General features: G+C 40.8%; 2 protein-coding genes across 5 annotated transcripts in view; one reads left to right on the top strand and one right to left on the bottom strand.

Annotated features, from left to right (window-relative positions):
• PRKDC (protein kinase, DNA-activated, catalytic subunit) overlaps positions 1–7,223 on the bottom strand; it is an 85,651-nt gene extending 78,428 nt beyond the window's left edge. For 3 of the 4 annotated variants that reach the window (XR_012040904.1, XM_072852521.1, XM_072852522.1), the window contains exons 1-10: positions 7,037–7,215; positions 6,385–6,461; positions 6,193–6,285; positions 5,274–5,348; positions 4,207–4,315; positions 2,815–2,927; positions 2,033–2,132; positions 1,436–1,491; positions 1,314–1,344; positions 140–297 (exon numbers count right to left, since the gene is read on the bottom strand). Coding sequence is in view for 3 of the 4 variants with exons in the window: in XM_072852521.1 (XP_072708622.1) it covers positions 140–297; positions 1,314–1,344; positions 1,436–1,491; positions 2,033–2,132; positions 2,815–2,927; positions 4,207–4,315; positions 5,274–5,348; positions 6,193–6,285; positions 6,385–6,461; positions 7,037–7,178 (954 nt within the window). In the remaining variant the exon portion in view is untranslated. Of the gene's footprint in view, positions 1–139; positions 298–1,313; positions 1,345–1,435; positions 1,492–2,032; positions 2,133–2,814; positions 2,928–4,206; positions 4,316–5,273; positions 5,349–6,192; positions 6,286–6,384; positions 6,462–7,036 lie in introns of all 4 variants that reach the window. The other variant, XM_072852523.1, reaches the window with a different exon arrangement.
• A 605-nt stretch (positions 7,224–7,828) lies between these two features.
• On the top strand, positions 7,829–20,342 carry MCM4 (minichromosome maintenance complex component 4). Its single transcript, XM_072852520.1, has 16 exons — positions 7,829–8,137; positions 8,418–8,576; positions 9,314–9,477; positions 9,567–9,665; positions 9,814–9,909; positions 9,995–10,090; positions 10,542–10,680; positions 11,128–11,348; positions 11,868–11,988; positions 13,809–14,068; positions 15,997–16,362; positions 16,713–16,840; positions 18,163–18,370; positions 18,923–19,151; positions 19,270–19,403; positions 19,774–20,342. Exons 1-16 carry the CDS (start codon positions 8,068–8,070, stop codon positions 19,864–19,866), a joined length of 2,583 nt encoding a protein of 860 aa, XP_072708621.1. The 5' UTR covers positions 7,829–8,067; the 3' UTR covers positions 19,867–20,342.
• Positions 20,343–20,957: the final 615 nt, after the last annotated feature.

Here is a 20,957-nt window from a genome sequence, read left to right as displayed (position 1 = left end):
AGCTCGTAATGTGAAGCACTTCAAACAAAATAATTATTTATTAAACAAATTCGCTGAACTTCCAAGCACCAAATATCCCCACTATTTCAAGAAATTTGATTTTGCTTTAGTCTCAGAGATCCCAGTGAAGTTACAATACCTGCTTAAGGAATGAATCTAGTGCAGAATGACTGGCTTTCTTCAGCTCCTGATTTGTGTGGCCACACCATTTACACATTGCTTCAAAGAGGGAGACATAGTTGTCTAGGAGTAAGGTTCCAAACTGAGCAGCATGCCAGCTGAACAACTGTAAACCAGCTGCAGTTTAAAACAATTCTCATTAAAACCTAGACTTATATTACAATTTCCAAAACCAGACCAGACTATAAAAGCCCACATCAGGACTTTAGCTAGGTATACCTACCATGATTGGAGGGTATAAAATGTATTCTTCTAGCCATTACAGTATCAGTATCCAAACATTAAGAACTTAAGCATAAAAACAACCCTCCAAAATCCTCTTTTTTTATGTACACCATTATGGAAAGCACAGCTGCGTTCTGAAGTAATTTATATTAACAGTGAAAAAGAAAGGGACTCTACTGGTCACAAATAATAAAACTCGATCGCACGATTCACAAGGATTTGGTTTCTGTGGTCAGGACATATGCCCAAGTCCCCTCTTCCACCAAACTGTGATGCACAGACAAATAGAGAGTTCAGAATATAGGTAATTTCACAATCCCAAATATAAGCATAAATTAAATTTCAAGATTGCTAATGAATTAATTTTTTTTTGGCAGACTAACTTTAAAGAGGATTTTACCCTTCACAGTTGCTATGGGCCTAGTACTCAAACCTTGCATTTTTGCAATTTCTGCATAAGCCACTCACATTTCACAGGCCATTTTCTCATTCTTTTCATGAACTTCATTTGTTCCCAATTTCCTTCTCCTTCTTCCAGTGAAATTCCCCTTCTTTTTCTACTTTTTTCCTTTAACCTAATCCACCATCTTCTCTTTTCTCCTAATTTGCTACATTCCTCTTATTTCTACTCCTACAATTCCGTTCTCATACCAGGGTTTTGTACTACTCCCAGAGGGGCAAATGGCATCAAGTGTAATGCTGCTGTTCATAAGTTGATTAGACCTTGCCTAGTTTAACCAAATACCTGTTTAGCTCTTTAGATACCAACTTAAAGTACACCAGTTTTGCTCCCCAATCAGCTTAGAAGACCGAAGACAGCCAGTAGAGAATAAACAACTCCAGACAGAAGACACCATTGTATGTATGGTATCCACCTCAGCATGAATTGCAATAATTTATAATCTTACCTAGATGTACTGCGTATCGCTTCTGATCAACCTGTAATATCAGAAAAGGTTTGTCATATGCGATTTATTCTTCATCAGGGCTAATTCATTTATGCGGAATGATTAACACGTGACAGATTTACCTGTGGGTTGATTGCCTTCATCGCAAAATCAAAAATCTCCTTTGCAGTCTGAGGATCTGTGAAACAACCCAATAATGAATATTTCACTATTGACACACAAGAGGCAGAATAAAGACAAAGATATTTTTATCCAAAGCTTGGTATGAAGAAACAATATTGGAAAGCCTTACATATCTCATTTTAAGAGGCAGAGATGTTTTTTCCTGAAATACTCTTAAATTTGAAAAAAATTGCACATCTATATTCATTGATTTTTCTGAATACCCATGCTTTAACAGACATGTCTCTTCTAAGGGAAACACATCTCTGTATAAACCGCATTCCAGCTTCAATGTGGCTCTCACAGCTGCCCATTCTCTGGTTAGAAAACAGCACTTCAAACACTTACATAAAGAAACACACTGATGAAGCCACTCCACACAAAGACAGACTACAAGGACCATGTAGCTGGATAGGCCTTGCTTTTGCATAGACCATCTACCAGTGGGGAAATTTTCATTCTGAGTTCACAGCGAGAAATGGCGCTGCTTGCTGTCTGTATAATGATTAAAATACATCGAATTGTATAACTGTCTTTCACATAGAAAAAGAACATACCTTCGTCCACAGATTTGGTGAAGTTGTACATGAGTGCAGCCAGTCCCCTCAAACATCCTGCTACAACAGGTAGCTTGGGTCCCCTTGTAGCTGATGTCATCTAAAAAAAGTGAGAATTGAAAAAAATATTATCTTCAAGCTAAGATAAATTTACACCAAGGCTTCCCAGTTCCTAGAAGTGTAGATAAAATAACATATTCCAACTTAATACAGTTATGTCAGCACCCACCTCTATGAACACAAGTCCACAGAAATATCTCCTACTCAGAAGTTTTGTATCATTTGGGAGGGAGTTTAACTACAGAAGCATAAGAAATCCTTTGAAAAGCATGAAATATGCCCCACCAAGACCAACCATAGCAAAACTTAAACAGCACACACTAATGTCTTAAAAGCGCAGAATACAGGAAAGTTAAGTTCAGCAGAACCGTGACATTTACCTGAAGTGCAAGGATTTTGCAGCTAGTAGAGACCACATCAGAAACTACCAGTGCATGGCAATATAACTTTTCTTGGGTGCTACTGCAATGATCATCACATGTCATCTTCTCTCATAGTAAACTGGTTAATTCGCTGTCACTGATGGCTTTGAATTTTTACTTTGAAAGCTTCTCAGAACCAGAGAACACACTTTAACAGTCCTTAAGGAAGCATTTATGACTGTCCAGATAGATCCCTACAAATTGTACTAGGTACAATAGTATTCCAACATACAGCACTACACAGATCAAAGGAAAAAAACCAAAGCAATGCAAGAGTCTGAAAAGAAACTCCAATCATACCTGTGTTTTAAGCTCTCCCAAATAAGCTCGGAATAGTTTTTCAGAGTTGTTAATCATGTCACTAGGCTGGACCTCTCCCAAAACTCCCAAAAGCTCATAAATCTTCTCCAGTACTAGAAAGTAATTTAATATTATTAAATATTAATTACTTAAATCATTACTTTGACATTTCCATTGCAACTCCTATGTAACTTGCAACCATGAGAAAACCATCCCTGATGGTTTAATCAGTGATTAGCATGTAGGAAAGATGGCTCTTTATGATGTACGTACATATGTACATATATCTCTCTACATACTACAATGTGAGATGCATCCTCCTTTCACATTAATAAGTTAAACACATTTACTCTTTTGAAATGTGGCTTAGAAAACTCATTAATAAAGACCATATCCACTGAGGAAGCATTTACCACTAATCCAAGTTTGCTGCTGGCCTTGAAGTTATGCTGGGTCTTTTAAGTACCATCAGGGTTAAGGCCAACAGCTAGCGGAAGTTTCTAGGCAAGAGTTCAGACTAAAGGGTTCTATAAGCAGGCGCAGCAAGTTTTGTGAGGACTAAACATGCCAAGCAAACATTTCAGCTGTAACTAGCCAAGACGATCAAACTAGAGCTCCTATTAGTTTGATTAACATCATAAATAACATAATTAGGCAAGGCAGAACTGATGAGCTCACATTAGGGGCAACCAATGCAGGAACTATCACACTAAAACCGCAGCTCCGAGGACAAAACTGACCAGGGTTGGAATAAGGTTACAAAGAGCTTTAGCAACCGAGCTGGGGTTTACATGAACTTTGACAGCGATGAGCAGCCTTTGCTTTTGAGAAGAGCACCCACTGGAGGGACCAGGACTACCCTTAGGGCTCAGACTTAAAGGGGTACGTGTGTATATAGTTATAAAACAGGTATAAGAGTAACTGCAAAGGTTCAGCTACACCAGATTAGCACTGAACCTGGGGGGGGGGGGGCGGAAATCTAAGAGTCTAGCAAAGTTAAGTTGGTTAACAACAAGAAAGCTGAAATTACTTTCAGGATTTAGGCATTCAGGGACTAATAATAACAGATTAGACATAAAAATACTCTTCTATATTGAGAAATCTAAACCAGGCCTATGCTTAAATTCAGTATGAACTGCCACAACTAAATTCAATTATGTGATTTCTCCCGCATGTTAGCTCATACATATATACAAGTCTGCTAAGCAACAGCTAACTGCATGATCATGATCAGAAGACTTGAACAAATTTTACTAGCTCTAAAACATGATAACTACCATTTTTAAACACACTTGCCATGGGAATAACAATTATGCATTTCCATGGGGTATAATCCAACAAAAACTGAGTGTAAATAAAAGAAAGGACATGGACAAAAAAATTAAAGCCTACCTGTATCAGAGACTTTACTTTTTGTAGCAAGTTCCCCATAAAATTTATTAAATATCTCCCCAACTTTCATTTCTTCCATCAGACAGGAACATCGTAAACTTTGGAGCAACTAAGACAGATTAAAAAAAAAGAAAATTTAGGAAAATCGTTAATATCACTACCACAATACTACTTGGTCTAAATAAAAACACAGTTCATATGTGTAACTTCAACTTAAGTATGCTATTCAATGAAAGAGATATAAGGTGACTGGTCCAGAAAAGAGTACTGGCATGAAATCTACTTTAACAACAAACTACCTTCCTATATATGTATAAATATAAAACTTATGATTTTCAATTTATATTATACATATTATGTATAGATCATCTACATGAACATTATAGATCGTATAATTATAAATAAATAAATAAATAAATAAATATAAACAAACCCCAAAGAGCACAGGCTTAGCAGGTCTGCAGTAGCCTTTATCATATTGTATTTCTTTCCCTGCTGCTATAAAGCAAATCCAATTCACAGAAGAACTGACTCAGAATAACTCAGAAGGGAGTTTTGTTTCTTACAAACAAAATTAAGTAGGTGCAAAAGCATTTGCAAAACAAGGGTCTAATGCACTCTAAGGAAGCACATTATGAAATTACTGTCTCACACGGTAACAAAACTTCTGAAAAAATCCCTTCTCCTCCTCCACACCTTTCATATACTAATATAATATTATATATTAATACATAATATTTTAAAAAATGCAAATGAACTGCAAAATTTCTCCTTAAAGAACCATAACAAACTAGGAGAGAGAAGATCTGCAACTGCCCCCAAAACAATCGCGTCTTGCTCCAGCAGATGAAGGAATGACATGCTCACATCTAAGCAACCCACTGGAGGAATATCGAAGACAATCTGTTGTTAAGACATATCTCTTACTAGATTCGAAATATTACACCACCACTATTCTCTTGCTACTGCAGACTACAAATTTTCTGCATGATATAGCACAACTATAGTAATACAACAGATTTTCTACTTTTTCTAGAAGCAAGAGAGATTTATAAAATGCTTTTTACCTTAATCAGAAGTTCCAGAGCTGCGATTTTACATTTTGCTGCTCTGTCTTTTGTATAAACACGAATACAAGTTTGCTACATAGGAAAGAAAATGGAGATTATAATACTCGTAAGTAGAGAAGGGAATTCAAAGATAACAATGTAGTCATCTACCTCTTTAAAGTATCTGTTCCTAACAAATTTAAGGCTTTTAAAAAAGACTAAAACAATAAAAATAGTCAGTCCTGAAAGTGGCTTCACTGACAACACTGCAGCACTGTGACATAATAATGAATTCCAGCTCAAGCAAAGAAAGTGCAGTTTCTGGAATAAAAGGCACACATAGCAAATTTTCCGCTTCTGTACTATCATTCCTTACAATATGTAGCTACTAATCTGAGATCAGAAAGTGCAGTGGTGCAGTCAAGCATTTCTATGCAAAGCAGTACTATCCAGCAATCTAGACTCAAAGAACCTCATTTTTAGAGGTATTGTAGTTTCCACCAATTTCTGTATATATTGCAAAAGTAACAACTTTGCAGGAAAATTTTTTAAAAATCAGTATTTAATATTAACCAGCACCTACAGAAACATTTAAAATATTACACTTAAACTATTAATTTAGTCTATATAAATTAAAAGTTGTGACTATTATTTTCAATATCAATAACTTATTTTCAAAATCAATACCTATTATGTTCTACAAAAAGAAGTTAATAAAATTAAGTCTATAGCTGAAAAAACAAGTCCACGCTTCTCTGTTGTATTAATTATACTTCATGTCAATCAAGTTATTTCAGCTCTAACAAGAACATTAGAGATGGATAAGGCAGACTGGGAAGGGTGAAGGATAGTTACGAATCTGTTACAGTACGAGACCCACCAGAATTGTTTCAACCATTCAGCAAAGACCTTTAGGAAATATTAAACCTTTACCCACCTTAATATTACAGGCATAAGGATGAACTTTGTCACCAACTTTTTCCATAAAGACACACAGAAACTTCAATGCTTCTTCCCTGCAATCTCGAAACTGAAAAGTTAAAAAAACATATTTAGTTTTAACGTGTATAATATAACATGCTGTTCATATAGCACTACCTCAATATTTATTTAAAGTTTACCAACTTACCTCCTCCATGCCGAGGGACCTGTGGATAAAGACGAGTAAGCCATGCTCTTGGGAAAACAGCAGGGACAGGTGCAGTGCTGCGGGGAGGCAAACAAACCATCAGGTGGTTGGTTTCCTTTCTAGAGCAGGCAGGGCTGGACACAGCCCATCACCTTGTGCAGAAGGATGCCTTAACTCGGGCAGGTCTGATGCTTGTCACCACAAAAACAACTTAACGTGGGTGCTTCTGACCTCCCCATGGACTCGGGCCCAGGCTGATGCCTCTGACCTCACCCTGGGGCCTGCCCCTGCTCAGGGCCGAGGGAAAGCTAGCATGAGGGCAGGGCAGCAGAGAGGGGCACGCACCGAAACATTTTTACCAAGGGAAATGGTTGTTTGGGGCACGAGACCGCCCCTCCCCCCAAATCGACCCTTCATGTCATGCCAGCAGCCCCCAAGTGTCGTGTTGAGTGAAGAACTCGGGCAGGGCAGGGCAGAGCCGCCCCGCAGGACCAGCGATCGGGTGTGCGTCCCTCTAACATCAACGAGCCCCCCCCGCCCCAAGCTGGGCAGTTGCTGTTTTAAAGACACCAGCGAGGCAAGGGCCGCCCCAGGCCTCACTCAGAGCCCCTGAGGCCCCCCCACCCCGGTCGGGCCGGGCCCGAGGGCGCACCCTGCGCGCCGCCCGCCGGGCTGGTGAGGCAGGTCTCCCCCAGTCTGCGGAGCAGGCTGTAGCCGTGCAGGGCATCGCTGGCGGCATAGCCGGACTGCAGGCAGAGGTGCAGCTGGTGCAGGCACTCGTGGACGCCGGCCATGCCGCCCCAGGCCGGCCGCGCAGGCAGCGGCACGGAGGGAGGCGGAAGCGCGTGCGAAGGGCCCGCCCCCGGCCGGATCCAACACAGCCAGCCGGGGGGGTACACGCTGTGGCATCAGGACGGGTGCACTCCGAGGCAAGGAGAAATGCGGGTAGACCTCGGCCAGACCATTCCGAGCAGGGGGGGGATACGACAAGGGCGGTACCACCGTCTAACGGGCGGTGTCAGGGAAGAGCGTCTGGGGGCACCTTTATGTCTCTCGCCGCAGGATCGGCTCAGTACACGCACATTCAGTAACCTCTAAGCACTGTTTCTCTCCCCCTCCCCCGCAGAGAATGGGCTGCTCCGACCTCCCCACGCCTCCCTGCCCGACCGCAGGACTAGTTTTGCCGCGAAATTCGGTCAGGTGCGGGCGGTTCCACTCTGAGCTGAGGGGGGGGGCAATGTGCCATTGCTGAGGACAGCCTCCGTCTCGTAGCACAAGAAGCACCCCGCAGTATACCTCTGCCCGTAGGACAGCAGCTCGAGCAGGGCGTGACCCTCACCTCGGGGGCCCGGAGGTTCACCTCCTTCCTCCTTTCCTTCTCCGTTCCCCACCCCCCCCTTCCTGCATCCGTTGGGCGCTCCCGTTGCGATCGCGCCTACCCATTGGCCAGAAAGCCCGCGAGAGCGCGCGCACGCGACTCGCCTGGCGCGGAGTTTGCTTGGACTGTTGGGGACCGCTGCTGCTGCCGCCCCTCTCTTCCCGCCGGCTCGGCGTGTGCGTGGAGAGGGCCGGCAACCCGCCCGTCTGGGCTCGGGGCTCGGCCAGTGGCGGAGCGCCCACAGCCCGCGTTCTTCTCGACGCCCCCCCCCGCAGTGGGACCGCCGCGGGAGCCGGAGCAGCGCCATGTCGTCGCCCGCCTCCACCCCCAGCCGCCGCCGCGGCAAGCGCGGCCGGGGCAGCAACCCCCCGACTCGTGAGTGCTTTGGTGGGAAGCGGCCGGCCCGGGGGTGGGGGTGAGGCGGCCGGGTGTTGGCTGCCGGGTGTTGGCTGCCGGGTGTTGGCTGCCGGGTGTTGGCTGCCGGGTGTTGGCTGCCGGGTGGGCCCTCGCTCCGCTGCCCGCCTGCCGCCGGGGTAGCGGCGCCGTCTCTCTGCCCCGGGGCTGTTGTCCCGGCCGCCGCGCCTGTGCCTCGGTCCGCCTCCTGCGGTGGCGCGACGATTCAAACGCCGGCTCCGGGTCTGTTTGTGTCTTGCAGCACAAGACGCTCGTTCTCCTCCTTCGCAGAAGCGGAGGACAGACGACTCCACCTCCACTGGAGACCTGCAGCCCATGCCCACCTCCCCGCCCGCCGACGCGCAGAGCCCCAGCGCCCCCGATGCTCTCTTCTCCAGCCCCCCGCAGTTCCGCCACTCCGGTACGCCGGGGCTCGGGCGGCTCCGCTGCGTCCCGGGGGCCTGCCTGCGCCGCTGTGCAGCGAGCAGCCTGGGGATGGGGTCTGGCCGAAAAATAGACTCGGAAAAAATGAGTCTCGTCTCCAGTTTCCCACTGGAGTTTAGCGTAGTGGACAGTACAGGAACGTAGTCAGTGTCGGGGGTGCAGGTGTGCTGTTGTAGCTTCAAGTTATTGTGGGAGTATGTATCAAGGAGTCTACCTTATTATTTTATGTATTTCTAGAAAGAAGAAAAGAATCAACAAAATTATTAATGCAGAAAGAATTAGACTGATTGCCATAAAAAGCCTTTCTTGCTTTTATGAATAGGATTGGTTTTGATTGCAGTAGCTGGTGATTGTCATGCCACTTGTTTTACAGCCCCAAAAATACTGAAAAATGTGTTTCATCTAAAATGCTGCGTTTTGACTTTTTAGGCTTGAACACCAATGTTGTTTTAAAATGCAGTACTGCTTTGAAGTTCTCTAGCGAAGCTTTCCTAGAACTTGGGATCTTTTGGAAGAGATGTTAATGCAAAGGAAAGTTCTAGCTAGACTTGCAACATCTTTGTTGTTTCTGTTTTAACAAAACACCGGAATTGATTGATGCTACTCATGACAGTAGTGTTAAAAGAACAATGAGACAAATGCAGAGGCTGAATTTTAGTCTGCTCTAAACGTAAAATGTCTTGATAGTAATAACAAAACATTTTTTTTTTATAGCTATTCCTCTTGACTTCGATATCAGTTCACCTCTGACTTACGGCACACCCAGCTCCAGGGTAGAGGGTACTCCACGAAGCGGTGTACGAGGAACTCCGGTTAGGCAGAGGCCAGATCTCGGGTCTGTCCGTAAAGCCAGACAAGTTGATTTACACTCAGATGGGGTAGGTAGATGTCTCAGATTTTGTATCTGACAGCTTCTTTTTAAACAACTATATGCATATTTGTGTATGCTTAATTTGTTTCCACGCAGCCGGCTGAGGATGTAGTAGCGACTGAGCAATCTCTTGGACAAAAGCTTGTTATTTGGGGAACAGATGTTAATGTAGCCTCATGCAAAGAAAAATTCCAGGTAGGTTAACAACTTATTTCTTCCTCTTCTAAATTAAAAGCTAGTTTGATTTAAACAAATACTAGTTGAATCTGATACACAGTAGGTGTTTGTACTACTAAATTCCGTTCGTCTTTCCCTTCTGTCTTTTGTCACCTCTGACATTCAGAGATTTCTTCAGCGTTTCATTGATCCGCTGGCTAAAGAGGATGAAGACATTGGCTTGGATCTTAATGAGCCACGCTATATGCAACGACTTGAAGAGGTACTTGTAACGCTGCGAAATCTAACTTTTCTTTTTCCATCTTGCATGCCATTGAGCTAAGGTATTCTTTTCAAATATCTTGCAGATTAATATGGTTGGGGAACCATTCCTGAACATAAATTGTGACCATCTAAGATCATTTGATGAAAATCTTTACAGGCAACTGATCTGCTATCCTCAGGTGAAGTAGTGCACTTGTTTGCTGGCTTTCAAGTGGCCCTTTCATATTTCTGGCTTTTAATACATTCGTTTAAATGCAACGTGTACTTTGTATGTCCAGCGTGATCTCTGGCTTCTTTATTTTACTTAATATAAAATGTCTTGTTTCATAGTAGTTAAAACTTGATGGTAGATATTACAGTGGGTACCTCATACATGCAAAATTAGCTGCTAAACTGCAATGTCCGGAGTCTTGGACTTTTTTTTTTTTTGCCTTTGCAATATTCAGATAAATAAACCTCGTCTAAACAGTAAGTTTCCTGTTACATAGGCAGATGCTCAGCTGGCATAACTCTTAGTCATTCCTGGCTGATCAGCAGCACATAAAATGCTTTATGCAAAAATATTTCATTCTATGATTTTTTTTCTTTTTTTAACTTTGAAACTTAACTGTTTCTAACAATTTTATACAGGAAGTTATCCCAACATTTGACATGGCTGCCAATGAGATCTTTTTTGATCGTTACCCTGATTCAATACTAGAACATCAAATTCAAGTAAGGCCATATAATGCACTGAAGACTAGGAATATGAGAAGTCTAAACCCTGAAGGTAAACTTTTGATTACCGCGTTAGAAAAGAATTCTAAGGATTTATATAAACTTACTGAATGTTAGCATAGAATTACATGAAGACCGTATAAAACTGTACTTGTGGTCCATCCAGACCAATGTCTTCTGTTTATATAAGTCTGTTTCAGAAGCCAATGCTTTAGAGCCCAAATGCAGAATAATCTATCCATAAAGGAAATCTTTCATGGCATCAGCTACTCACGTTCTTAGTTCTGCAAGTGCAATAGATTCTTTCTTTTGTATAAATATTTCTGTAAATTAGAGTATTTGTACTACGCATTTATGATTTTTTGCTTTGTCTTAGACAAAATACTAGTACCTAACCAAATGTCTACCTCCCAGCTAAAAACTAACATAACATGAAACTTGAAGGTTATTTTAAATTGTAAGAGTATGAAGTGATGACACGAGTCTCTCTATTTTGTAGATATTGATCAACTTATCACCATCAGTGGTATGGTCATCAGAAGCTCCCAGTTAATTCCCGAGATGCAAGAAGCATTCTTTAAATGCCAGGTTTGCGCCTTCACCACCAGAGTAGAAATCGACCGTGGCAGGATTGCTGAACCATCAGTATGCAAGAACTGTAACACAACACACAGTATGGCACTGATTCACAACCGATCCATGTTCTCTGACAAACAGATGGTACGTTGTGCTTAGGTAGTGGCTAAAATGAAACAGTTTCTATTTCTTGCTCCCCTACCCCCATAATATCATCAATAGCGTTAATGTATGTATCTTGAGACTGAATGTTTTGAAAAGGGAAACGTGTTTTGGAACACAAAAATGGGTGAAACAACTTAGCGAAGGGGTAAGTCCATCCTTTAGAGAAGGAATGCATTAAAAGGATGAAATGAAGTACGTACACGTCTTATTGTTTCAACATGGAAGCTCCTTTATATATAGTATGTTCGCTTCTATCTGGACTAGATGAGCCTTGTCTGTAACGGCATTTTAGCCATGCCAGTAGCAACCAGCAGAATTCTCACTTTCATCATATCTTTTTATTAGTAATCAGTTTTGCTGTTTGGCTGGGGGTATTTTGTTCTTGAGCAATGTTCCTGATTCAAAACGATGCTGAAGACTGATAATACAAGATTCTGTTGTATGCTCTCTGGAAAAGCTTTGCTTTTTTGAAACTAAAACTTAAGTGTTTTTTGCTAGATCAAACTGCAGGAGTCTCCTGAAGATATGCCAGCTGGACAGACCCCTCATACGGTTGTGCTGTTTGCTCACAATGACCTTGTTGATAAAGTTCAGCCAGGTGATAGAGTTAATGTCACAGGTAAAATTTGGTTTGAGTATTTGCATCCTCCTTTTTCACTGATCTTAATTGTCTATGAAGGGACCTGATGGGACACACCTGCAAGTGCTGAGGGAGCTGGCCACTGTCTTTGCAAGGCCACTCAGTTATATTTGAAAAGTCATGGTGGTTCGCTAAGATATTGGAAGAAAGCCAGTGTCACTCCCAGGGCAAGGAGGAGACCTGGGGAACTACAGGCCAGTCAGCCTCCTCTTGACCCCGGGAAGGTGACACAGCAAATAATCCTGGAAACCATTTCTAACTGTATGAAGGACAGGAAGGTGATTGGGAGTAGTCAGCATGGATTGGCAGTGGATTACAACCTTCTACAATGAGATGACTGGAGCAGTGGATGTTGTTTACCTTGACTTTAGCAAGGCTTTCATCACTGTCTCCCACAACATCCTCATAGACCAACTGATGGTGTGTGGGTTAGATAAATGGACAGTGAGATGGATTTAACTGGCAGAACTGCTGGGCTCGAAGCATTATGATCGGTGGCACAAAGTCCAGCTGGAGGCCGGTCACCGCAGGTGTACCCCAGAAGTCAATACTGGGGCCAAACACTGTTGGATATCTTCACTAACGTCCTGGATGATGGGACAGAGCGCACCCTCAGCAAAGTTGCAGGCAAAAGCAAAACTGGAAGGCAGCAATACTTGATAAGACCAGGTGATTGTGTTGCCATTCAGCCAACAGCCTCCTGGGCTGCATTAGGAGGAATGTTGCCAGCAGGTCGAGGGAGGTGATCCTTCCCCCCTATTCAGCACTGGTGAGGCCACATCTGGAGTGCTGTGTCCAGTTCTGGGCTCTCCAGTACAAGGGAGACATGAGCATATTGGAGTGGATTCAGCAAAGGGCCATGATGATAACCGGATACTCTATCATATATAGAAAGGCTGAGAAAGCTGGGACTGCTCAGCCTGGAGAAGAGGATGCTCAGGGCGATTTTACCAGTGTGTTTATAAATACCTGATTTGCAGGGTGGGGTGGTGTCAAGAAGACAAAACCCCACACTCTCTTCAGTGGTGCCCAGTGACAGGATATGAGGCAGTGGGCACAAGCTGAAATACAGGAAATTCCAGTTAAACATAAGAAAACTTAGTGTTTGGGTGGTCAAGCCCCGGCACATGTTGCCCAGAGGGGCTGTGTGGAGTCTCCATCCTTAGAGATAGTCAAAACCTGACTGGACACAGCCTTTAGCAGCCTGTTCTAGTTGACTCCACTTTGAGCCCCTCAGACTGGAGTCGGCCCCTCAGGACTAGACAATCTCCAGAGATCCCTTCTGACCTTGACAATTCAGTCATTCTGAGAATGTAGGCAAGGAAGAAACAGTATCTTAAATAGCATCTGCTGTCAGGAGAGTGGTAACATAGAGTAAGGCTTGTGATACCACAGCCACATTTTAAAAACCACTTTGCTTTAAACCAACTACTGTACTGCTAGCTGTTAGAGATGCATTAGAAAACTATTGTTAAACTTGGCACTTACAAAAGGGGGAAATGCTGACTTTAGATATCAGAGCAGGACTTTCAAAAGCATCAAGCCTTAATTTTTTTGAAAATTCTCCTTGTTGAGAACACTTGTGATAGGAATGTTAAATATGTACGTACCTGCAAAAATAGGGTCTAGATGACTTAAATATGTTCCATTGACTTCTACATGACTTACTGGTACTAGGAAATAAACTGACTAAAGTATTTAGGCTGTTTTGAAAAGCTTGTCAAGGGAAAATGTAAAACTTTCATGTTTTGGAATTATGTTTCTTCATATCTAACGCTGTGATTAAAAATTGTATTTAGGTATCTACAGGGCAGTCCCAATTCGAGTTAATCCAAGGGTCAGCAATGTAAAATCCGTCTATAAGACCCACATTGATGTCATACACTATCGCAAGACAGATGCAAAACGCCTGCATGGTGTTGATGAAGAAACGGAGCAAAAAATGTTTACAGAGGAACGTGTGGAAATGCTAAGAGAGCTTTCAAAAAAACCAGACATATATGAGAGACTTTCTTCAGCATTGGCCCCAAGTATATATGAGCATGAAGATATCAAAAAGGTGAGTCAAATTCTATATTTGTAAGAAATGTATTTATATGCAAGTACATTTGTAATTAGTTTGCTATTAAAATGACTTGAGGCTTCAAAATTCAAAATATCTTGAGCAGTCTTAAAACTCCATGCTTTTGTCAGGATGGAGTTGGTTATAACTGTATTGTAATTCTTTTCATGGTATTAAGGAGTGTTAATTAGAGGGAAGATATTAAAAAGGCAGGACAGCAGAACTGGGAGAACTTAGTTGCAGTATGCATCTTGGACATTTATTGAAAGTTCAGATTACTGGTGATCAAAGAAAAATAAGTAGCTGTAACATAGTAAATGATTGCTGAAAAGAGGCATCCACAAGAGAACACTAGCTTTATAATGACATGTGGTTGACCCTGATTTATAGGATGTTGAAACAGTTACTTAGGTATATCCAAGAAGGGACTGTTCCAATAAAATGTTCAACTGAGGTCCTACAACTTTATCATTGCAAAAACTACAGTCAGTAGTGGGTCTCAAAGTGATGTCAAGACACCAAACAATCCTCTTCAAATATATTCCTTTGTTTTTTCCTTATAGATTTATACATTGTCATAGTTCACAGGTTTCTGAAGTGGCTAGAAGTTGAGTTCAAAACTATACAATGATTTCCCGCTGAAATGGAAATACAATAATGACAAGTCCATTTGCTGTTGCCTCCTCACCTCACTAAGGCACATCAGGTGTAGTGGGTGTTGCTGAAGAAAGCTAGGGACCCTTCATCAGGGGAGATCTTCAGGTTCTGACCAGAATCTGTTCACAACATACAAAACTTCTATCTTTAATACTTCAAAGTGCTTGAAACCCACATGTATTGGAGCACCAATACTTGGGGACCTCAGGGAAAATAAAATCGGGCAGGTCATGCTTCTTGTAACTACTGAACAGGTTTTACTGACCTCTGCAAGTTTAGTGACCTCTGCAGTGAATGAGAAAAGAACTAATACAAATAGCTCATTCCATGCCTCTGCAAGGTTTCTGTGCTGTAAGAAATTGTGCAGAGGCTTTACGTGAAGTAGTGTACAGTCTTCCTCGCTCTCTTCCTTGCTGTTTCCAGCTGTCACTGACTTATCACTTTTTTTCACTGACTATCTAGCATATATGTGCTGCTGGGGGGGTGGGGAGGGAAGAGTACTGGGAAATGGTGAATATTTAAACTAGTAAATTTGAAAAGGAAAAAAATCCTCCCTGATAATTCTAGCTAACGGATAAAATTACAAGCATATGTTTATACTAATAATTCCAGTACTTTCAAAATACTGGAAGTTAGTTACTTTTATTTCTTTACTAACACTGCAAGCGTATGCTTTTTTTAGGAAGTATAAATGTGGAAGTGTTGGTAAATTCCAATGAAATAAAGACCTTAAACACTTTTAATCTTTATGGGCAAGTAAAGAACTTTTATTGAAGTAATGTTGTAACACAGTAAAGCAGTTTTCCTGAAAAGAAAATAACTTGATTAGTCTTGTCTAAAAAGCTGATAAAAATGGCACTTTTTTAATGATACGGAAGACGTAATAGTACTTTGGTCCTGGATTAAACATAGCCTTAGGGAAAACAATAGTCTATTCTTGCTTTCCTGTTGTCAGCAGAACTTGTTATCAAAATTTCGATTACATAAGTTTTGGAACAGATTTGGAACAAATCTAATTTGAAACTTTAATTATAAGCTGAGTTTGTAAGACCTACCAGTTTAACTATATGTTTGTAATTAACTGGAATTGAAGATATCTATAAAGAATGAACCCTTTTAAAGACTTCTAAGAACAGTTTCAAGTGTTTTCTTCTGAGTTAATTTTAGAAGTGCTTCAGGTCATTAGATGTTTCAATTCAACAGCTGGATTTGCTCTGTTAACCATACTAGAGGTGATGTTTTGATTTTTAAAGAGAATATTTTTGTAGGGTATTCTGCTTCAGCTTTTTGGGGGATCAAGAAAGGATTTTACTCACACAGGAAGAGGCAATTTTCGTGCTGAGATCAACATTCTTCTCTGTGGTGATCCTGGTACTAGTAAATCACAGCTGCTCCAGTATGTGTATAACCTGGTTCCTCGAGGCCAGTATACATCTGGCAAAGGCTCAAGTGCCGTTGGTCTTACTGCGTATGTGATGAAGGATCCAGAAACACGGCAACTGGTTCTTCAGACAGGTGCTCTAGTACTTAGTGACAATGGCATATGCTGCATTGATGAGTTTGATAAAATGAATGAAAGCACAAGATCAGTACTACATGAAGTAATGGAACAACAGACTCTCTCCATCGCAAAGGTAAGTCTCTGTTTAATTCTGGGTTCTCTGCACTAAGCACAGTATCTGCTAGGCAGATGAAACCAAAAAGTTACCAGAAAAAAAAAGGATTACACTTTTTTTTGTTGTTGTTGTCAGTGGATCAATCCTAGATTATGTAACAACTTATTTACAAACGAATACAGCTTTCATAGCAAACTGTAGTATTTCTGGATGTTTTTGTTCTTGCTTTGCTTTAAAAGGTTTTTGCAATGCAATTTTTCACCACATAACCCATTTAATAACGCCAGTGGTCTTGTGAAGCGGGGGAGGAAAAAGTTTTGGTGGTGCACAGTTGCAGCTGGTTTCAGAAATGTTTTTCACTTTGACAGGCTGGAATTATTTGCCAACTGAATGCTCGTACGTCTATCCTAGCAGCAGCTAACCCTATAGAATCACAGTGGAATCCGAAAAAGACTACTATTGAAAATATCCAGCTTCCTCATACGCTGTTGTCAAGGTACTCAAATCCCACTTGCATGTCTCATGTTTGAGATGTTATTCTTCCTCTTGTGAAAATGATTAACTATAGTAGAACAGAACAATTGTGTTCTTTGTAGTGTAGTGGAAAACTTTTGTAGCATTTATTTTAAATGCTGCTCTTACTCCTATGTAAGCAGAGACCTGCCTTTTAGTATTTACATATTGACCTTGAACAGAAGATCTGATGATATCTGTAGGATCTCTTTATTTACTTCTGTATTGGGTTTTTTCTGTTGTTTCATGATCATCTCCTAGAAAAGAGTTATTCTGAAATATAGCATTGATAACTTCAACGAAAACTCAGGATGTTTTTCTTAGCTCCATAAAACTTTGAAAGTGAAACTGATGATTAGGGAACTCGCAGCAGAGGTGGCAGAATCCATGAAGCAGGCACAGATCTTCGTTGTTCTGTAAAATTCAGTCAGGGAGGTGGCAGTGCTAGCCTTTTGGGTGATAGCTGTTAGAGTAATAGTTAGCATCTGCTGATCTAAAATTAAACTGTCTATGTGCTGCAGGTGCATCTTGTGAGGAATTCCCACACTAGCTGGAAATTTGAAGTACACTGGTATACTGGATATTCTGAGGACACCTACAGATGAGATTTCAATTAAGAGCTGCTTAATTTAGCTATTTAGTGAGAAATGGTACCTTAGTACAGGTGTACTGAATGAAACTAGGCTTGAGCAGCACCTCAGTTCCATCATTTATTGGATTTAAGCTTATGAAAATAACGATGGGCTGGCTAAAAATGTCTGTGTATAGTTGAGCATAGCTGAATATATTGTTTGTAAAAAAAAAAAAAAAAAAATATTTATAAACCATTTTTTTCAGGATTAAACCGCAAGTGCTTTTTTATTTATACATACATTTACTCATGGTTTTTTATATGCATAAAATAACTATATAGGTATGTGCTATTGCCTTTCAGGGCAGTTTCTTTAGCAGCAAGTTTGTTCTGTCTATTTAGTATGTGTGTGGAGTTTTTTTGTTTGTGTGGTTTTTGTTGTTATTAAGAAAACAGAAACTGTCAGCCTTAAACATGGGATCTGAATTTTGCAGAGTGTATCTCACTTTCAAAGTCTCAAGTCCATAGGATGAAAGCAAATGCACTGTGCTGTTCTGTACTTTCAGAATTCTAGAAGAATTATCTTCTCAGTTTAATACAGCAACTCCTACTTAGAGTAGGAAGTAATAGTCAAATAACTCCTACCTCTACTTGTTAAGTCAAAAACCCTAAAACAAACTACCTTAAATGGCAGAAAAGTGTACACACTAATACTGGATTCTTACCCTGTTCAGATTTGACTTGATCTTTTTAATGTTGGATCCACGTGATGAAGCTTATGACAGACGTCTTGCTCGCCATTTGGTTTCACTGTACTACCAAAGTGAAGAAAAGCTGGAGGAGGAATACATGGACATGGCAGTATTGAGGGATTACATTGCATATGCTCGTAGTTACGTAAATCCTAGGTTAAGTGAAGAAGCAAGCCAAGCCCTTATTGAGGTAAAGGAGTTGCTGTTAATAATGTTCCAAGTCCTTACTGACTTGTCAAAAATAGCAAAATCCCCTCGTATGTATGCTTCCTATTTATATGTAACTTTTCTATAAGATGCTTCAAATGTCTCTAAAAATCACCAGCATTTATAAAGGAAAGAGGGATCAGTATAAAAGTAATTCTGTGCTCTGATTCCTTAGCTTTCAGATGTGTTGGTTTTGGTTCTATCACATTAATAAAAGCATAAAATTCTACTGAAATGAAATGTGTCAGTACAGACACAAGCACTATTATGTAAGACTAGCCTGAAGTTTTTTTAAAGTGATTCAAAACTTGACTCATTATCATGGCTTAATTGCTTTATAAGGGAAATGTGTATATGTGATGTGGTTATCCTTCGCTGCAGAAGAATCGTGAAGGTACATGAGCAGAAGTAGTGTTTGGAATAGCTTGCCAGAATTGCTCGTATTCTCAAATAAGATGTAGGGGATGAAGGGGACTCTGAAAATAATAGAAATAACAGGATTTACGGAAATATTTAATGACTCCCTTCTTTTCAGGCATATGTGGACATGAGGAAGATTGGTAGTGGCAGGGGAATGGTTTCTGCATATCCTCGACAACTTGAGTCTCTGATCCGACTGGCAGAAGCGCATGCTAAAGTACGCTTTTCTGAGAAAGTTGAAACAATTGATGTAGAAGAAGCAAAACACCTCCATCGGGAAGCACTGAAACAGTCTGCTACTGATCCAAGGACCGGAATTGTCGATGTATCCATTCTCACTACAGGTTTGTGTTTTCATAGTGACGCAGCTGGGATACTACTGGGCTTTTTAAATTTTTAAATGTAACTTAACCTGTCCTCCTTACCTTATTTCTAAAAAGGTGTCTTATTTATTTTTAAAAGGAATGAGTGCAACAGCTCGTAAGCGGAAAGAGGAGTTGGCTCAAGCCTTAAGGAAGCTTATCCAGTCAAAGGGTAAAACACCAGCTTTGAAATACCAACAGCTTTTCGATGACCTCCGAGCACAGTCTGATACAGTAAGTTTCCTGCTTTGTTTTTACATTTTCATTAATTTTAAAAGCATGGTGTTTTTCCGAATCAACATTACTGCATTCTCAAATCACATTATGGACTGAAAGGGAGACAAAACTTTCAGCTGGCATGACCAGAAAGCCCAATTCTATCGATAAATGAGCTGAATCTTTGCTGTATCTTAGTTTATTTTGGCTTCTGAAATAGCAAACTTGGTGTCATGGTTCCAGGCCAGATTTCGAATTGGGAAAAAAACATACTAAAGCTTAAAAAACCTGTTAAAAAAATTGGTAGGAAGGAAGGCATTTTTACAGTCTTTTAAGTATTTCCCCTCTCCCCTGCCTATCTTTACTTGATTTACTACTTTTCTTCAAGGCTGTCACTAAGGAAATGTTTGAAGAAGCGCTTCGTGCCTTGGCTGATGATGACTTCTTGACTGTGACTGGAAAGACTGTTAGACTGCTGTAAGTTAGCCTTTCGTTGCAAGCCAGCTGTCACGGCTTTACTTCGCCTTACTTAAGATAGTGTCAGTCTGCAAGATCTTTGAGACTTGGGACTATCATTTGCTATGACAAGCATAGCCCTTCCTTGCAAGCCAACTGTCATGGCTTTACTTTGCCTTATTTACTATATTGCCAGTTTGCAAGATTTTCAAGATTTGGGACCATCATTTGCTATGACAAGTGTAGCGATGATTAAGTGGCACTTCTGTCAGCACAAGAGATTACGAAGGACCTAAAAAATCCTGAACTGAATAATGCTATTTACATTTTTAGCTAAATGTAATTACTAGTATGTTAAGTGCTACATATTTTTATGAGGTTTTGTAGAACATGCTAACAATGTTGTATGTATTTCAAATTGAATTGTAAAAATTCATCTTAAATGACTTTTTAGTAAATGCAATTTGACTGTTAGTACTGCTGTAATCTGAAATAAAGTTACTGGACTTAAAAGGGCTCTTTAGCATTCATTTCAAGTGAAAATGAGCATATCCTGTGCTGAGCACTTCTCAATCTAGCGTTCTCCAATTTTTGGGAAACTCTTTGTGAGAGCATGAAGGAGCTTTGTGCACCACCCCCCCCCCTTTTTTTTTTTTTTTGACTTGAGTGTACTTTGGCAATATCCTCAATGTAAAAAAGCCAGACACATTCTACTTGAAACCAAATTTTCTTACTACGCATTTAAACATGACTGGATAAATTAAGTTACCCACCTTTGGTGTAATCTCATATAATTGGTCCTGAAAGAACAAGGTCCAGTAGTGCATGACTGGAGAGTCTTCCCTCATTCTAGGCAGGATAGATGCTCTCAGCCATTGCATGTCAACAGCTACTATTGCTTTCACAGCTAAGCTAGTTAGAAGAGTTCCTTAATTCACTTCAGTATAGACAGCACCAGGCTGATCTCAACTGCTCACTTAGCCCTTTTAAGCTGAAATAAGTACTCCTACTGTTTGCGTGTAAAACAGATTTCAGCTCCCTTTCAATTTAAGATGATTCTTAATTCACCATCTTCTAGTTTTTTGGAGGGGTTTGTTTTTTAAAGTAAAATGCTTA

This window comes from Ciconia boyciana, chromosome 2 (genome assembly GCF_034638445.1).
Source record: "Ciconia boyciana chromosome 2, ASM3463844v1, whole genome shotgun sequence".
Taxonomy (NCBI): domain Eukaryota; kingdom Metazoa; phylum Chordata; class Aves; order Ciconiiformes; family Ciconiidae; genus Ciconia; species Ciconia boyciana.
This window is presented reverse-complemented; position numbering and strand designations above follow the sequence as displayed.